This window comes from Lonchura striata, chromosome 1 (assembly GCF_046129695.1).
Source record: "Lonchura striata isolate bLonStr1 chromosome 1, bLonStr1.mat, whole genome shotgun sequence".
Taxonomy (NCBI): Eukaryota; Metazoa; Chordata; class Aves; order Passeriformes; family Estrildidae; genus Lonchura; species Lonchura striata.
Genome location: NC_134603.1, coordinates 45,862,554 through 45,879,793, shown reverse-complemented (window position 1 = coordinate 45,879,793; position 17,240 = coordinate 45,862,554). Strand labels below are relative to the sequence as shown.

The 17,240-nt window shown below is 45.5% G+C and overlaps 1 protein-coding gene and 1 long non-coding RNA gene across 6 annotated transcripts in view; one reads left to right on the top strand and one right to left on the bottom strand.

Annotated features, from left to right (window-relative positions):
* The window catches only part of KCTD1 (potassium channel tetramerization domain containing 1), a 100,330-nt gene that overhangs the window by 55,700 nt on the left and 27,390 nt on the right, over positions 1–17,240 (bottom strand). The window contains exon 1 of one of the 5 annotated variants that reach the window (XM_021551596.3): positions 12,331–12,575. The exons of 2 other annotated variants lie outside the window; for them this stretch is intronic. In XM_021551596.3, coding sequence (XP_021407271.2) covers positions 12,331–12,396 — 66 coding nt within the window. In that variant the 5' untranslated portion in view covers positions 12,397–12,575. Of the gene's footprint in view, positions 1–9,769; positions 11,616–11,844; positions 12,095–12,330; positions 12,576–17,240 lie in introns of those variants that run through there. 2 more of the 5 variants (XM_077783906.1, XM_021551595.2) reach the window with 2 other exon arrangements.
* Positions 10,828–16,274, top strand: LOC110482385 (uncharacterized). The gene is made up of 3 exons (XR_002467412.3): positions 10,828–10,847; positions 14,132–14,186; positions 15,827–16,274. It is a non-coding gene; the product is annotated as an uncharacterized LOC110482385 (long non-coding RNA).

The following is a 17,240-nucleotide window of genomic DNA, read 5'->3' as shown; positions in this document are numbered from 1 at the left end:
GAGGTGTGGGTTTTGCTGTTTTAGCAAAAATTTGGACATGAGCCTTCTATATAAAAAAAACAAAAAACAAAAAACAAAAAAAAAAAAACTCATCTATTATATTTTTTTCCTGGAAAGATAGAGATTTGACCTTTGTATTCTCAACAATTAAAACAACATACACAAGCTTCTGAATATTTTACATTACAATCACAGTTACTACCATACCACCATCCTGTATTTCAAATCTAACCCACTATTATATTCATGATCCTGATTATATCCACTGGCAGTTTGGAAGCAAATATACTGAGACTGAGAAAAACTGAGTGGTTAAAATTCTGCTTCAGCACAAGAAGGAGAGATATTTTCTTAATTAATTACCACAATAAACTCTGAAGTCTTGAATTATCCTCCTCTGTACCGTGGGGATAATTTTGCCAGTTACACAGTAGTGTAGTGCTACTTCCATACATCAATACAATGCATTAGCAACTCAACTAATACTATATTTAGTATTGAGTCACTGTACATTCTGCATGTCCATTTTGACACATCTGTACTTCCTAGTTAGAATACACCTAGTTTTTTTTGGCTTTTTTTTTTACTTCCTTACTTTTGATACTTTCCCAATGCCGAAACCTGAACAGAACAGCTTGTACCTAGAGTACTTTCAGTGGAAACAAAAATAAATTGTATTCAAGTGCATCTCAAAAGTAACACGCTAAAAGTCTCCCAAAAAAGGTAACTTACAAAGACTTCTAAGAGATAAAACCAGTAATAAGGTTACTTTGAAAGTGTGTCAAATACACCAAAAGGAAGGCAAAGCTACAAAGTTCTGAAAGGACATTAAAGTAATTTCTGCTTTTCAAAAATCAAACTGTAACTGTGTTACACATACTGTTTTGGATTTGCAGCAGCTTCAGAAAGCTGATTTTTCAGCAGTTTGAGGCTTACACTGAAACCACGTTAGTCCATTCTGCCTATTTTATTTTCAAATGGTACTTGAGGGGGGAAAAAAGCAGATTCAAAGGCTGAGGAATTTTGCATTCCCATCCCTGCTAAGGAATATAACTGTTTCAACTGTTTGTGTTGGGGAAAAAAAAAAAGTCATATTCTTACCAGATTCAGTCAGTTCTAGAGAACTTAAGTTTTCCTCAGATGGTTTCATGAACCACATAGCTTTGCCTTATCTGCTCTTCCTCAAGGAACAATTACTTTGCCACTCCCAAGTCTGTCAGTCACAGACCAGTGTGTGTTTTCAGAGAAAGCGACTGTTTGTTTGTTTTTTCCCAAGAAACTGTATTTTCCAAGAGATAATCAACAAGATATATACTTCAGCATAACTAAACCAAGAGACAAGAGAAAATTAACCAAAAAGCTCAACAGGTCATTCTAAACTGTTGATTAGTCAAACCATGCAAGCTTAGAGCATCTGATTATTTCCCCTATGCCTCAAAAAGTATTTTAAAAACTTGAGAAAAATGTGATCCTGGTCTTGCAACAGTCTAGGAAGAGCTTCCAGAAACTACTGTATTGTGACAAGAAAGACATGGCATTTTCTAAACCCAAGCTGTAAACCAGTACTGATCAACTTGATAAAAGCCTACAAAAAGCATCAGCACAAACAGCCAGTACTGCTGTCATATCTGAGATAAGGAGGAATAGCACAAAAGCTTTTTTTATAACTAGCCAGTGCTGCTAGTTATAAAATAATTAGAAACACAGGAAAACTCTGAAAAAGGCAATCAGTTGAATCAGACTCCCTCTTTATCTGAATTTCCAACAGTTTGTACTACAGCCATAGGATTCTGTTAGGACATCTGTGCTCCCGTTTACACTTTCCAACTTGTCAACCCAACTCTCAGCTAGGTCCTCCCAATTTGGCATCAAAACTAGACGGGTTAATTACAGCACTTCAGATGACTTGAATTCTTCTGAATGGGGTGATTTCAATACAAGGGAAGGAATTTATCAGGCATGTCACAGGTGAAACAACCAGCCCGAAAGAAGGAAGGAAGGAAGGAAGGAAGGAAGGAAGGAAGGAAGGAAGGAAGGAAGGAAGCTATTTAAGTCGACTTCATCTCCCTTGCTTCTCCTCTTCCCCACTTTTCAGAGAAAAGGTCAAAAAGAGTCTCAAGCCATCCCAAATAGACATGGAAGCGAGGAAGGCAACATGAGTGGATTTCCCCTTCTCTTTCATGCTAAACACACACACCCATCCTCCCACCCCCCACATTGGCCAGACACACCACACGCTTCTGCTGCTACTTCTCCAGGGCAGCTTTCAACCAGAGAATGCTCAATAATTAACCACTGGTGCTACTGAGCCCAAGAGGTTCAATGCTGTCCCTTGGTGTGCACTGCAGACACCTCTCCCGTGACACAACAGCTCTCACCAGGAAGGTGAGGACAAGCTCCCCATCTGGTCACCCTGCACCAGAGTAAGAGCTCAGTATGACTACACTGGACTTGAATGACTCAAAGCCAAGGCATCAGACACAGGATGCTGCCCTTACTGCAGAACAACCTCCCTCTTCCACTTTTGAAGCCTACTAGAACCTACAGAGAAAAATCAACAGCAGCAAAAGAAGCAGCTAAAAATATTGATGTGGTGAGTAAGAGCTCAGGATTTAGCTGAAGGGTGTTGAGAAATCACTCTCGAAATTTTTCTAGCAATCTCTAATTTTGAATAAACATAAGCGGACACACACACACACAAAAGGCTTAAAAGAAGGTGTTTTAGGGAAGCTGTGCATTTATGCATTACATTTCTGACAGGCTGACACAGAAGTACTAAGAGAGTACACACAGGTGCCAATTTGCAGGGGAGCCTGAGAGCTGTGGCTCCTTTATTAGAGCTACCAAGCAGAAGAGCCAACTACATAGGCTCCTCTTCCTTTCACTCCTGATATCAAAAACCAAACTGAAATAAACAACAGCATCATCAGACCTGGTCCCTAGGCACTTAGAGGAGGAGAGTGATAAGTGGAAGCACTGTGGTAGAGTTAAGCTCAGCTCAGAAATCACCCCAGCAACTCCACAAGACTTTTTGGATAAGGATACAGAAAAAGGAATACCAAAATTCAGCTTCACACCTTGCCTCCTGTAAAGAGCTTTCCGCTCTCTTGCCTTTACGCAGACAAGTGCTCCAGCCTGCGTTACCTGAACAGCACCTACCAAACAACCTCCCTTCCACCATGAGCTACCCTCACTACCAAAATGCTCCACTCAGCCCTCATGTCCTATGCTACCTTGAGGAAGGATTGGTTTCCTACAGCTGGTGACACTGTTTGAAGAGACGTGATCACCTCTTTCCAGAAGTCACACACTAATGCATTATATCCAGACTACATGACCTATTTTAAGTACCAAGAACACTGCAAACCACATCAGTACACTCAGGCTAGGATTTGAAGTAAGTCAGAAGTCCCAAGGAGGTGCTAGCTCAACTATGCTATACGAAGCAAATGTGTCCTAAACATACAGTGAAAAAAAAAAAAGAAATCCATACATTGGTAAAGTGAATGGGGCTTTAAAATGTCATTCAATTTCCATTTCATTAAAATGATCTGTCCTAGTACAGAAGTGTACTGGTGCATACAATAGGTAAGCTTATCAATTAACTACGAATTTATTGGAAATGTTTATAATATATTTATGCACTACAATTTTGATTATTTTTGAAACTAGAAGTTATATTAAGAACATATCAGAGATTCTTGTTCTCATTGGGGATTAAGTCCTTAGCAAGTTTGAAGGTTTTCACATCAACTAAAACTGGCTGAATGCAAAGCATGTACATTTTTTAAATCCCAGAAAAGCTATTTTTCCTTGCTGATAATCCCCAAAAAACAACCAGAACAAAATTCAATTGTACATCTTCCAATGTTACTTTCAGATCAAGGTATTACAAGAAGTTCCAATCCTTTCCTTATTCCCTATTCGAATGCCCAGAAGAATCTGAAAGCATTCCCTGGAAACATGATTATATATTTTTACTGTCTCAACACTAATAAATCTCCTCCACATCAGATAAAATGCAGTTACCAACACTTGTCCCTTGAATCCAAAATATGATAAAAAAATTATCTTCACATACATATTTGGCTACATGCCCTTAACAATTTTCTTCTGAAAAGAAGGGTACATTTGTTGCTTCTGAAACAGAAAAGCAAAATAATAAGAAAGGACACAGGGAAAAAGATGAACAGAAGGGTTTAGAAAGTGACTGAAAATCTACAACATCTCTAATTAGGTTCCAGCTTCGAACACAATAGTGGGGGTACCATGGCCTGTTATCAAGTTTATAGCCAAGGGCACAAGACAATACAACCCCACATTCAATTTAATTACAGCCTATGGCTTTTGCAGCAGTGATGTGTTTCAAAGGGTTTAAGCACTCATTTATTTCTACACCATACATGAAATAAGGCAGCTCCCTGTCACACAGACTCACCAATTAGACTGAGCAGTTTCTGATCTCTTGCTCTGTAGAAACAGAGCAGTGGGCAAAGGAAATCTTTTACAGGATAATCACAGAATACTTTTTATTAAAAAAAAAATCAGCTCTCTGCTGCCTTTAAGCTTGTGCATTTTATCTTTGATGTGCAGAGTACCAACATAGTAATTTCAGATTCTACAGGATGTAAAAGAGTGTCAAAATACAGCAGCACCTTCAGGGATGTTATTTTCTTCCTCCCGATTGTATTACAAAAGTCATACTCATTTGAGCTATAAAGAACTGGTCACCTCTTGCATTCCTGCCATCACTGAAGCAAGTCCTCTGACCAGCTCATGTGATGCAACTAAATAAAATTAGTCTAACTTCTAAAAAGGAAAAATATTTTGAAAAATTAAGTGATAGTAGAAATCACCAGCTGAAATAGTTGCACAATTTAATACCTCCAACATATAATGCTAATGCAACCAAGAGGACCTACAAAGACAGTATTGGACCTTTAGCTCCACAGCCACCATTCTAAATGCATGTATCAAAACACCATTCTTGGATCTGCTCTGAAATACTCTCCCAAGTCACCTTAAATCAACTCCCAAACAGCTGATTCAACATGGACCAACCTTAGCCAAACAAAGAAAAACCAGTTCCCTTCATTCCGTTCAGTGCATGTACCCCCAAAGCTGTATGTAACATTACTATGCCTAATCACTGTTTTGCTTGTCTTGTACTCATCTTGGAAAACACTCACATGCCTACCAAGCTCCAAGTTCATTATAAGGAATATAGCCTGGGATATTCTACTTTCTTAAAAAGAAAAACCCTATTTCAAACAATATTTAGAAGCACTCAGTTACAAACAACACTGACTTCCACCCAAAAGAGCAAAAGCCAGGATTCCTGCATTTCATTATGGAAATTGATAAGAAAGCTTTGGGGACCATACTTGACACCACTACTACCTTATCCCCCTGCCCTCCATGGATTTCAGAGCAATTTTGATGATTATCTACTTTCCACACCTGTAACTTAGTAGAAAATAAAATATCTTCCTCATTATAGAACCTGTAAGTAACAAAGCAACAAACTACCCTCAAAGATAGATACCGTTTCTTATACCATAGATTAAACTTTCTTTAACCCCTACCTTCTATGATTTTAACCTCAGTGTTTCTCTTAAAAAAAGACACCTAGCAAATTGTGGATTTTCTTGCAACATGGGATAATCCAGTAATCAAAGAGAAGAGCACTAACTGCACAGTAGGGCAGCCAGCACTAACCTCTGAAACCTGATCAATAGTAGTACTGTCACAAGAACTAACAAGGTATTTAGCAGTCATCAGCCTTAATAGCCACTGTACTTCAAGCCCTTAAGTCAAGGATATTGCTGCATCTATGACCCTGGTAGAAATAAAGCCTAGCATCTTTACACCACTATCCTAAGCATCCCTCCTTGAAGCTACCTGATGAGTTCTCCTGCCCTGCATACTGGGAAAGCAAATGATTCTGGTCAGAGTACTAGATATACCTGTACAAAACACAAGTCTTTTTTGTGGCCATTTAAGGAATGTGCAGGATGTTCCCAGATCAGATTCTTATCCACGTCCTCTAAAATCCAAGACTAAAAAGGGTTAGACTTGTTAGCTCCATTTGATTTGCTCCTGGTTGTGCCTACTGCTTACTCATATTACTCATGTGCTATTGTTGTGTCTTCTTTTGCAAAACCTGCAGCCAGAACTAGATTTCTCATTTGGGTCAAAGTAAGCCCTTTAAAGAGAATGTAAGGCAATGAAAAGTCATGTGCCACATCAAAAGACATTAAAAAGGGCAACTCTGAATTTAAAGCAGAAGAAAAACAAACAACAAAAAAAAGGCATTTCAAGATAGCCCAAAACAGCTTTGATGAATGCATATCGCTCAGGTTTTTAATCTAATCAAGCCTTTGGTAGGTATCTTAACAGCTAATAAATTCTTCACAAACAGTCCAGAGAAACACAATCAAGTTACAAAACAAACGTAACCAAAGCATTTGCAAGTGACAGGCAACTCTCCTCCCCCATGGCAGAAGCCAAACTATTTTCTTACACCTATTTTTGGGTATTTCTACCGTAGGAAGTTCAGCACAAACCAGATCTATAAAACCCAAAAGCTACCACCACATTGTGACATCAAAAGTTCAAGCTTTAGCTATTGTTCATCTTTCAGCAACATGGGAGATGAACAACAGCCAAATTACATCTCTCTGTCATCAACTTGAACCGAAGTACTGCTGTCAGTGGCAGGAAAATTACTACACTTCAGAGCAAATAAGGACTGAAAAGAAAGTTATGCCATGATGGCAATGCTGTATGCTTAAAATACACTATAAATGCTGCTCTTAAAGCTAAAACCTAAAGCAATAGTTGGATCAAGATGAACATTTAATGTACGTTTCCTGAGCTCTGGAGGAGGCTCCTACAAACTCAGTGTTGAAAAGACAATTCGGGGTTAAATGAAAAATGGGAGCTACAACACAAAAACATAAAATTAACATTCCTGCTCAGATAGTCAAGGCAAATTGAAGACACCTCATTTAGTACTTTCATTTTCCACACTTTGGTAAATGCTATTAAAAAAAAGAAAACCAAAACTCACAGTATAAAGAATAAATGCTAAGAAACCCATACATTATGCCACCACTTTTTCACCAGAGTATTGCACAAATCCATGAATTCTGTACAATCTGTCCCCTGGAAGACTAATTACAAAGACAAGCAATAAACCACAAACTTATGACCTTCATGTTTTCAAGGAATCAGTAGTATTTGTCAACAGTGGAATTTATTGTCATGGTACTTGATGAGATATATTCAGTAAAAAGGCTTAGAAACTCTTTGTTTATAATTAAGCAATAACGATTGAGGGCCAGGGCATTTCCTGGGGATTAATGACCAGGATGGGAGAGCCAATGGCTTGAGGCAATACCTTGGGCCATTAACCTCAGCCAGTCATTAATTTCCCCAGGAAATGCCCTGGACCTCGATTAGTGTAAGTATCATAAAGGGTAGCAAGAGAGAAAAAGTTTAGCATTAACAGTCTCCCAAAGAAATCCATTCCACAGCCAGTATTTTTTCATTTTGTCACATCTCAGAACTGCATAAGTTAAAACTGACACAAGAAAAATTGGTGATGAAAATGGAAAATAAAATTTAAAAAAAAAAATACACTTTTTTTTTTCCTATTAAAGATTTAAATGAATGAGGTTTGTAGCAAAGGCAAGATTCAGCTACAAAAGCGAGTGGGCATCTTGTTTAACTCATGAAATTATGAATGGACATTTCCATATAATTACTGAAAAAACTCACATTGTCTAGTTCTAGTACCCTTGGTGACTGCTCATTTTCTTTCTTGATACACTTATGAAGACAGCAGATGCCTGTGTATCTATTTTAGCTATTTCTCCCTTTCTCCCCACAGCCTTTCTCTCTCAGTTAATGAGAATTACAGCTCCAAATGCTTCCCGTAGGAAGCTCAGCTTTGCAGCAAACACTACGGCAGCTGGATTTCTCCTCGCCTAAGCTTTATGCAAGTGTGAAGGGATTTGTGGGCAAGGGTAGAGATAGAGTTCTTTAGTCTGACAACTGAAAGTACCAAGACACCTCATTTAACAGGTTAAAGATACACACACTCCCTGACCACTGACTGCTCTGCCCAGTTCCCTCTTCCCCTTCCCAGACGAATGTGCAGTGCTCCTCCTAAAAAGCTGAACTGTGCCCAAAGTTTCAAAATTACTTTCAAGATCATTAAAGATCAAGGGGAAGAGGAATCTGGGGTTAAATACGGCAAGGAGCATTAGCTTTTACCTGAAATAATGAGCTAGAACAAAAACATTATCTGCACATAATCAAGCCTCTAAGCCATTCAGAGACACCAGATACACACAGCAGGGGATCAAGCTACAGTACTCCACTGAAGTGGTCCAAAAAAAGCCTCGCTGAAAGAAAGGAGAGGTCACAGGTATCTTAAACATAGATGCTTATGCAGGCATTCACTGGGAGCCCTGCCCTCCCCCTCCCCACCCCAATTAGCCTTCAGGCTAGCTGATTAGTTGGCAAACTCTTTGAAAGGGTCAGTCTGTCCAGAACTGGTATTTCCACTCGGGAAACAGCTCAGGCATGTCATATACCTGTGCTTGCCCAGCGCCGCGCTCCCTGGCTGACGGCTGCGATCCCTGTTATTACTTGACACGAGAATGTCAGAGGGGTTTTGTAATCATGTAGGGCAGCCATCAGTGAAGTTCTTGCCTGAAACGCGGTATTTTATGGGGCACAACGTAACTGCATATGCTTTACAGATTTAGTTAGAATGGCTTCCAAACTTCAAGCCAATTGCAGAGGTGCAGCGAGTCTTTAATTGAAGTAATTTAGCTCCGGCGCTCAAACACCCGAGAGGAAAGTACTTTTGGAGGGGATGGGGAGCAGGCACCAGCACGTGCTGGCATACAGCAGAGGGGGCTCTGCAAGGCACGCATTAAGGCACAGCTCAACAGCGTTTTCGACAACACCGTTTTACCTTAACGAAACACATCTAATGAATTTGGGCTCATTCCACAGCTAAGATGCACCTAAACCCGTTTAATTGTGCTCTTACTGTATATTTCGCCACTATGGTAACTAATGCAACTAAAGCCAATTTGCCTTAAAAAAAAAAAAAAAAGGATCAGTGCCAGGAAACAGAGCTATTTTAAATAAACAAATACAAGATGAATGCAATTGCCATATTAACCCTCTTGTTAACTTCTGAAGTTTAAAATTACACCCTCATTACTAGTGTGTAATTGAGTATTCTCCCGGCTGTTTCTTGCATTTGAGGTTATTCAAATAGTTCATTAGCACATCAAGAACACCACACACACTAATGATACCTGATGCCCCTATCTACTATTCTGGCCCGACTTTCCTAAGTCACGTCTCCCGCACAAAGAGAAATAAAAGAGGGGGGGAAAAATAAAAAAGAGGAAAAGAGGAGCCCATAGGGCTGAGCTGTCAGTGCTGCCGCTGAGGGGGAGCATGGCATCACCCAAGCACCATTCAAGTCCAACACCCAGGCACACAGAGTGGCCACTGGACCAGTGGCGGGGCATGAAGAGACTGGTGGGACAAATAAGTTGGATAACTCGCATTTGGGCTCTTTGGGTGCCTGAAGAGTGAGCGTGACCCAAGAGCCACCCCAATGCTGGCAGTGTGCCTCAGTGCCCAGCCTCGGGGGAAGAAAGGAGGGGGCCAGTGCAGACTATGTGGGGCAGGGTGAGGGGTTGCCACTTTTTTTTTTCCTTTTTCTTTTTCCGGTTACCTGTGTGGGGGAAACAATAGCAGGTGAAACTACTGTGGGTGAAGTGGTGCTTCTGTGCCCATTTGCTTCGGGGAGGAGGTGAGGCAAGGGGTCATGTTTCACTGAGACCACCACCACGGCGGGCGCAGCGGCATCCAGGGGCTCAGCGGGGCGGCGGCAGAGTCTTTTTGGGGAGGCAGAGGGCCCACATGCATCGCCGCCGGCCGCAGCCCCTGCCGGGAACACTGCCTCGTAGAGCGCCCGCTTGGCCGGCGCCACTGCGGCCGCCTCCGCTTTCACCGGCGCAGCGTCGCCGTCTTTGGGCAGCACGTAGGGGTTGGCAGCGGGTGGCCGCAGCCGAGGTCCACCATTGAGGGCAGCAGGGGTGTAGAGGCCCCCGCCAGCGGGGTGGTGGAGGAGGTGGTGGTGGTGGGGAGGGGGGTGGTGGTGGTGGGGTGGCTGCAGTCCTCCCAGCTTGGTGCCAATGCCAGCGATACTGTTGAGGGTGGCAATGGAGACGGCACCAATGCAGTGGTTGGTGTAGGTCTTGGAGAGCTTGGCCGCCTTGGAGAGCATCTGCATGCGGGTACCCAGGAGGTTCTTCCCGATGGCCTTGTTCTCGTACCAGGTGATGTCACCCTCGCTGCAGTGGTCCCGCGGGCGCTGGAAGAAGGCCTTGCAGAGGGGGTTGCGCTTGGAGAGGTACTTGACAAAGCTGGCATAGGGGCAGAACTCTGTGCCAGTCTCATACATACGAGGCAGGTTCTCCTCGTCGCTGCTCTCTGCCCGCTTCTTGCTCCAGGAGGACGAGCGCGACTTGTGGTAGGGCCCCAGCGCCTTGAAGTAGACGAACTTGCGTCCGTCCTCATCCACGGCCAGCCCAAATGAGTCCTCCTCCAGCTCCCGCTGGTTCTCCCGGCCCCGGGTGCAGAAGTACATGCAGGTCTCAAACCAGACCTTGTTGAGGAGCCCGAAGGGACTCTGGGTGCTGAACACGCTGCACGTGTAGAGCTTGCGGAGGTCGGCGCGGGTGATGGCCTGCTTCTGCACCACCGGCCCGGCGCCCTGCTCCTCCAGCTTGCGGATGACAGCGGCCAGGGTGAGGTTGGCGGCGCGGAGCTCTGGGTCCTTGGTGAGGTCCAGGGTGCGGCAGTAGGGCGGCTCGTTGAGGTAGCGGTTGAGGGAGCTGCGGATGCTGATGAGGGAGGACTTGGAGTAGAGCTGCCCGCTCTTGGAGCGCGCCTCGGCGTAGAAGGAGCGCAGGACCCGGCAGAGCGCCCCCTTGTCCATGGTCTCGAAGTCAGGGCTCTGCGCCTTCTCGCTCAGGTACTCGCGGAAGATGCGCACGGCGTAGCGGGTGGCCAGCCGCGTGTTCTCGCTCAGCCGCGCCCGCTCCGGCCGCTGCAGCAGCAGGGCCGCCTCCAGCTCCGCGTCCTCCGCCGCCCCCCCGGGGCCGCCGCCGCCCCCCGGGGCAGCCGCCGCGGCGCCCCCCGGGGCAGCCCCGACGCCGCTGCTGCCGCCGCCCGGCGTACGGCCCGGGGCGGGCGGCAGCGGCTCCGTCTCCTCCTCGCCGTCCCACTCCAGACCCATCTCCTCTTCCTCCTCCTCCTCGTCCAGCAGCAGCCCCCCATCGGCTCCGTCCTCCTCCTCCTCGTCCCCCGTTATCTGCACCTCCTGGATCTCATCCTCCTCCTCGCCCTCCTCCTCCTCGCCGGCGCTGCAGTAGCGGTGCGGGCGGGGGGCGACGCCGCGCCCGGACGGCCGGTCCCCCGCATTGTTCCCGCCGCCTCCGCCGCGTCCGCCGCCCCCTCCGCCGCCGCCGCTCCACTCGCCGCCGCCGCCGCCGCTGCCAGGCATTCTCGCCATATTGCCGTCTCCCTGCCAGTCCTCGGGCAGGGCGCATGCGCTATATTGGACCGCAGCGCTGGAGCGCTTTTGTGTTTTAATGACCTTCAGCTACCGGGAGGCAAAGCCGGGCTCTTAAAGGGGCCGCGCTCCCACTGGCGGCGGCGGGGAAGGGGCGGGAGAGGTTGGGATGGATGGGGAGGAGGCTGAGTCGCGCTGAGGGGTACCGCGGGGAAGGGAGCGGTACTTACCGCGCCCGCCGCTCACCTCGGGTCCGTCCCGTCGAGCAGCGCTGATGGGCGCCGGGCGCGGGGGGATCCGCCGGGCAGGTGCGCCCCGGCCCGGAGGCTCCCCCGCCACCCGCGGCGTCCGTCCCACCTCCCCATCCCCGAAAAAGAAAGCATTCCGCCCGTGGAGCGGCTCTTTCGTTAGGAACGGACCGCCACCGAGCTGCTACGACGCCTCGCACCTCCTCATTCCACAGTAACTTAAATACAGACCAAAAGGAAAAAAAAAAAAAAAAGAAAAAAAAGAAAAACCCGCAAAGCGAAGAAAAGAAAAACCAAACAAAAACACAAACCAAACCCCAACCCCCCCCACACACAAAAGACTCGGGCTGTGCTTGTCCGCAGCACGGCTCAGACCTCGACAGGATGCTGCCGGGAAGCGGGCGGAGGACCCGGCCCCGTTCCCCGCCTGCCGTGCTGCCGCGACATCGCCTGCCGCCGACCTCGCACCTTTAGTCGGGCGCCCGGATTTCGGTCGAGGGGCTCGGGATGAGACGGACGCTCGGGGCATTGCATCCGTGCGGCTCGGAGTCCGCCCGGGAACAGCCAGTTGGTAGCCGCGGCGCTCGCTTGGCTTGCGGGAGCCCCGGCGAGGTTGGCTGCGGAGAGGGAGCAATAAGACTCGGGGGCTGACGGGCGCTCCGGGCCGCCCTCTCGCTCGCTGGGGCTGCAGACCTTAGGGCAGCCGGAGGGGCCTCGGCCCCCCCGTGCCGCCGCTGCCTCCCATCGCGCCCGCGTTCTTCCTCTGCTACCCTCTTCCGCGACGGAGCAAAACCCGAGGGGACTCCCGCAACCGCGCCGGGGTGCGGAGCCGCCGGACCCACCACGGCCACTTTGCGGGTGTTTCGGCAGAGGGGAGCCCCGGAGCGGCGCGGCGCGGGCGGGGGGCACGGAGCCCCGGCTCTGCCCTGCCCCCGCCGGCCCGCGCCCCCCGCCCCGTGCGCGCCCGCGGGGCGCTCCGTCCCCCGCCCGGCTCTGCCCCGGGAAGGCGGCTGGCTGCACGCTGCCTGCCTTACCCTTCCTTCCCGGGAAGGGTCCTTGGCCGGGCTGGGCTCGGGCAGGAACGAAGGCATAAGCCCACGGCCGCGCACCGCGGGGAGAGTGAGCCTGTCCCACTCGGGACGGGAGCGGACGAGGTGGATCCCCGCTGGGAGCACCCCCACTCTCCAAACCAAACTACCCCACAGAGCTCCCCGTGCTATTTAGCCGAGCCATTTCTTTTATTCGGTACGATGAAATAAATATTCATTGCGACTGTTGGCTACACCTGAAATTGTAGCCCTAATTGCAGAGCTGTTGGCCTGAGTTACCACATTTGCTGCTTACTCATCCGTACGAATTGCTCAGCGCCGGGCCCCAGCCGCGGTGGCTCGCTTTGGGGGGGCTCGGTGCCCGCGGGCGCTGGGCGGTGCCGAGCTCCGTGGCCGCTCCTCCGGGGCAGAGACCGACGGCCACGGACGGGGCGACCCGGACAGCCCCAGACCCCGCCGTCCGGGGAAACGTGGGATGCCAAAGAAGGGATGTGCAAATTGTTGAGCAAATTAGGCCAATTCGAAATAAATAAGCACTGCGGGAAGAGAGCCTGCCACTCCCGGGAAATAATTGAAGAGAAACCCGGCACTGTTATATTGATGTAAGCCTGGAGTAATTACGCGGAGGTCAAAGTTGTTGCACGCGCTACAGAAGTTGTGCTCACTCTGTAGTTTGAGAGCGGATTATGTTCCCTCTTAGGTCGATGGCACATATATAAAATTCTGCATTTTTTTTCCCTTTGCACATAAGAGGATATAAATAAGGTTTTGTTTGTTTTTTTTCCTTGTCATACTTTATCTGTAACCTAATCCTGAAACAAAGTCTCAAAGACTGTCCCACGAGATGGACCAAATGCTGAAACAGATAGCTAAAAGAAACAATACCTTGTTGTGTTTAAAAGCTAAATGCCCCAGACAAGCTCCTTTTAGGAGCTATTACAACCCACTCTAGAACACAGAGAACTGCAGAGCTTGCAGCATAAACTTTTAAAATGCAGATTATTTTTCTTCATTGTTCCTGTAAATGCTAAAAATTACATGATCGGCATTGACCTTTGATTCTGTCTTACGATCGTGGAAGCCACTTTTTTTCTGAGACCTTTTCAGAGCCATATGAGTGCAAAAGGTAATTTAATATTTTTTAGCTTTAAAAAAGATGAACACCAGGTTGACAGCTTCTGTACTTGGATGTTCATTTAATCACCATTTTCTGATTACAGGAGGTGAACTATGTTGACAGACTTGCAGATGAATATGCAGCCCAGTATACGAATAGTAAATATAAAGGACATAAAGAACTTGCAGTGAGGTTGGAGGGGAAAAATGTATACAGAGCTTCCGTATTACACACATCAACTGGAAGCACCTCAGCAGCCAGGGGGGATTTAGAGAGTAGCAAGAGAGGTCTTCAGAGTGCTGCAGGTGCCCATAACTGGGAAGACACGTGTAAGTTATATACCTGTATAATCTATATGCATATAGGTAAGTTAATCAGATACATATATGTTAACTTACCTATCTGTCTACGTTCCTAAAAATAGCATTTAGCCTAGTCAGTTGTATTCCAGAAGTTTAAATCCTAGTGTTCAAGCTCTCCAGTTAGATAAGGTAATCAAACTGCATTCCAAAACTGACTGAGTTGCACAAGGTTGTCTAATGTGAGCTGGCATATAACATTAAACTTACATCCACTCCACCCTCCACGTCACTAATCAGAGGTTTATCCTGCTGAGAGCTCTGTGCTGGCAGAGACAGCATTCTACATTCTCCTCTAGGACTCAAGGTTCGAGGCTGATTATCAAATAGGTCCTGTCCACACTTGGAGAATACATTTTATTACTGCTGTCAGTAAAGAAGATGTGATACCCACAGAACACTAATAATGGACTGGCCTCACTAAGGATTATCCTTAGGAGTACTTGCAGATCAGTTCATATACCTCAGAATGAGCATGCCCGTTTAAAAACCAGAACAACCTCCTCCATGAGTCAGTTGGTTTATAATAAAGGTAGTGCTTGTTACCACATTAGCAAATAGTTTCAGGTCTTTCTTCACTTCTTTTTTAAGCTGCTCTTGCCCCTGGCCGTGCTCCTGGCAAGCAGAGAGCTTGCTAGAGCTGTGTTCTTTGACAATTGGCTATTGTGCTGAAGCTCTCCACAGCCCAATTCTCCTTCAGACTAACAAAATCTACTTCTTCTGTAGCCTCTATAAGTGGTTATTTCATTGCAGCCACCTAAACCTTTGTGCTTTGGTGAGTCTTGGTAGGTGTTTCATCATGAGGCTTTACGAGGAACTAAACTGGAATACCCCAAAAGCCAACAAGCAAAGAAAAAACAATGCATCTGTTTGCTTCTTAGGATCCTGTCTAGGCATCTAGAAAAAGTTTATTTTAAAAACACTCCTTAAAACAAACTTGTGGGTTAACCCTAATGCTGGCCACCAGGCATTTTTAAAGGAAAATAGCTTTTTCTCCACATACACTTTTACTGTTAGTTTAAATACAAGAAACATTTTCTTTAAATGTTGTAATATGTTTTCTAAACACAAGATGTTTTCACTGTAGGGGCAGGCTATGTGGAAATTGGTATGAGAAATCCATATTGACACTACAGAACTAGAAGGCAAATAACACTTGGGACTCTTGGAAAATTCACTTAGGGAAAAAGCATGTCCTAGAAATCCTTCTCCCACCCAGAAACATGCAGTTTTGAGATAAGCTTTTTTAGCATTTCAGAACTGTCACTTCAAATGCTAATTCTGTTTTTCTTTTACTCTTTTATTTTTGTATATGATATTTCTAGTTGTTTCATTACTTCTTCATACTAGGGATAGCTAATGCTAACATGTAGTGTGCTATAACAGATTTTATATCTCCTTTATTTTAATTTTTTCTTTTTTCTTTTTTTTTTTTTTAGCATTTCCCATCTGCGTGGCAATGAAACAGCTTCATATAACTCAACAAAGGAGACATTGATTTAGTAAAGTGAGGATGTATCCATCAGCACTAAGTTACAGCTGTTCTTAATGGATTTTAAAATACAAAAGCTATTTCACCTCTTAGATTGTCATATTATGAAATGCTAGTAGTAGTTGTGCATATCAAAGCACCAGCTACCAACCAAACCTTGTGAAAGGTGAAGGCAGCATCAAGCCAGCCCCCTTTTGAAGCTCCCCGATGCCAATTGAAAGCCTATTTCCCCAGTATGCTCCTATTTTATTTTTCCCCCCCTGCAGGTATTTGCCATTACCCTCTCACTGCTTGCTTTTTTTTTTTTAATCCTTTTACAAAAGCAATATTTCTGCTACTGAGGCCACAATTTGTTTCCCAATTGCTTTGTTTTCAAAATAAACCAGAGAAAACCCAAGCCATTATCTTTGTACGAATGCACACATTCAGCGCTCGGCAAACTAAAAGGCAAGATTTGCAAATCACCTTTATTTTCAGTGTCAAGCAGCTGGAGCACTTTTGCTTCCAAAAATATGGAAGAGCCATGTTGTCAGACAGCTTGGAGAGAGGCAAGTAATAAATTGCATTGTGCTGCATAAAGGTTTTAAGGGTCTCTTAAAATGTGCTGGAGGTAAGTTGCCAGGAGATATATTAATGCTTTTATTTAGCTGTATTTCAGTTTGTGTTTGTCTTTGCTTCTCTGGTGTTGAGGGCGCTTGAAACAAATTGTGGCACAGTGGTAGCTGGTTAAAGTTGCTCTCGTGGTTGTCTGATCATTTCTATGAATTACTGACACCAAGCAACCTGGTGTGTTAGTGGCACAAAGTTTGCTCTCCATGGAGGCAGAAAGAGCTCTTTCTATCCAGGCTGATAATTGGTTAGTTTTTATTCCTTCTCAACTGAGTCCATACATTCTACGTGCAGGTGAGGGAAATTTAGAGGGATCAAGCCAGTAACTCAAGAAAGGGAGTTCCAAAGAGAAAGATCCCTTTGAAACCAGAAAGCTTGCGGGCATTGTAGATCTAAGTACAAGTTTTTACTTCATACAGTGTTTTAAGCACTATGTAATAGAGCATAACTTTATGCTCTATTGGATATGGAGTTCTTGAAATCCTATTTTGTGATCATAATCCTCAAGTAAAAGTTTATTTTGAACCATGAGTTCCGGCTGGAAGTCACACTGGGCTGGATGAAGTCTAGAAATGCAGGAAGGGACAATGGTTTATATGATAACAAGGTCTGGCTAAGAAAACTACTAAAATATTCCTTTAAGAAAAAAGGGGGGAAAAAAACCAAACAAAAAACAAAACAAAACAAAACAAAACAAAACAAACCCAAAAAAACCCAAAAAACCAACAAACCACCAAAAACAAAGCCTGAAT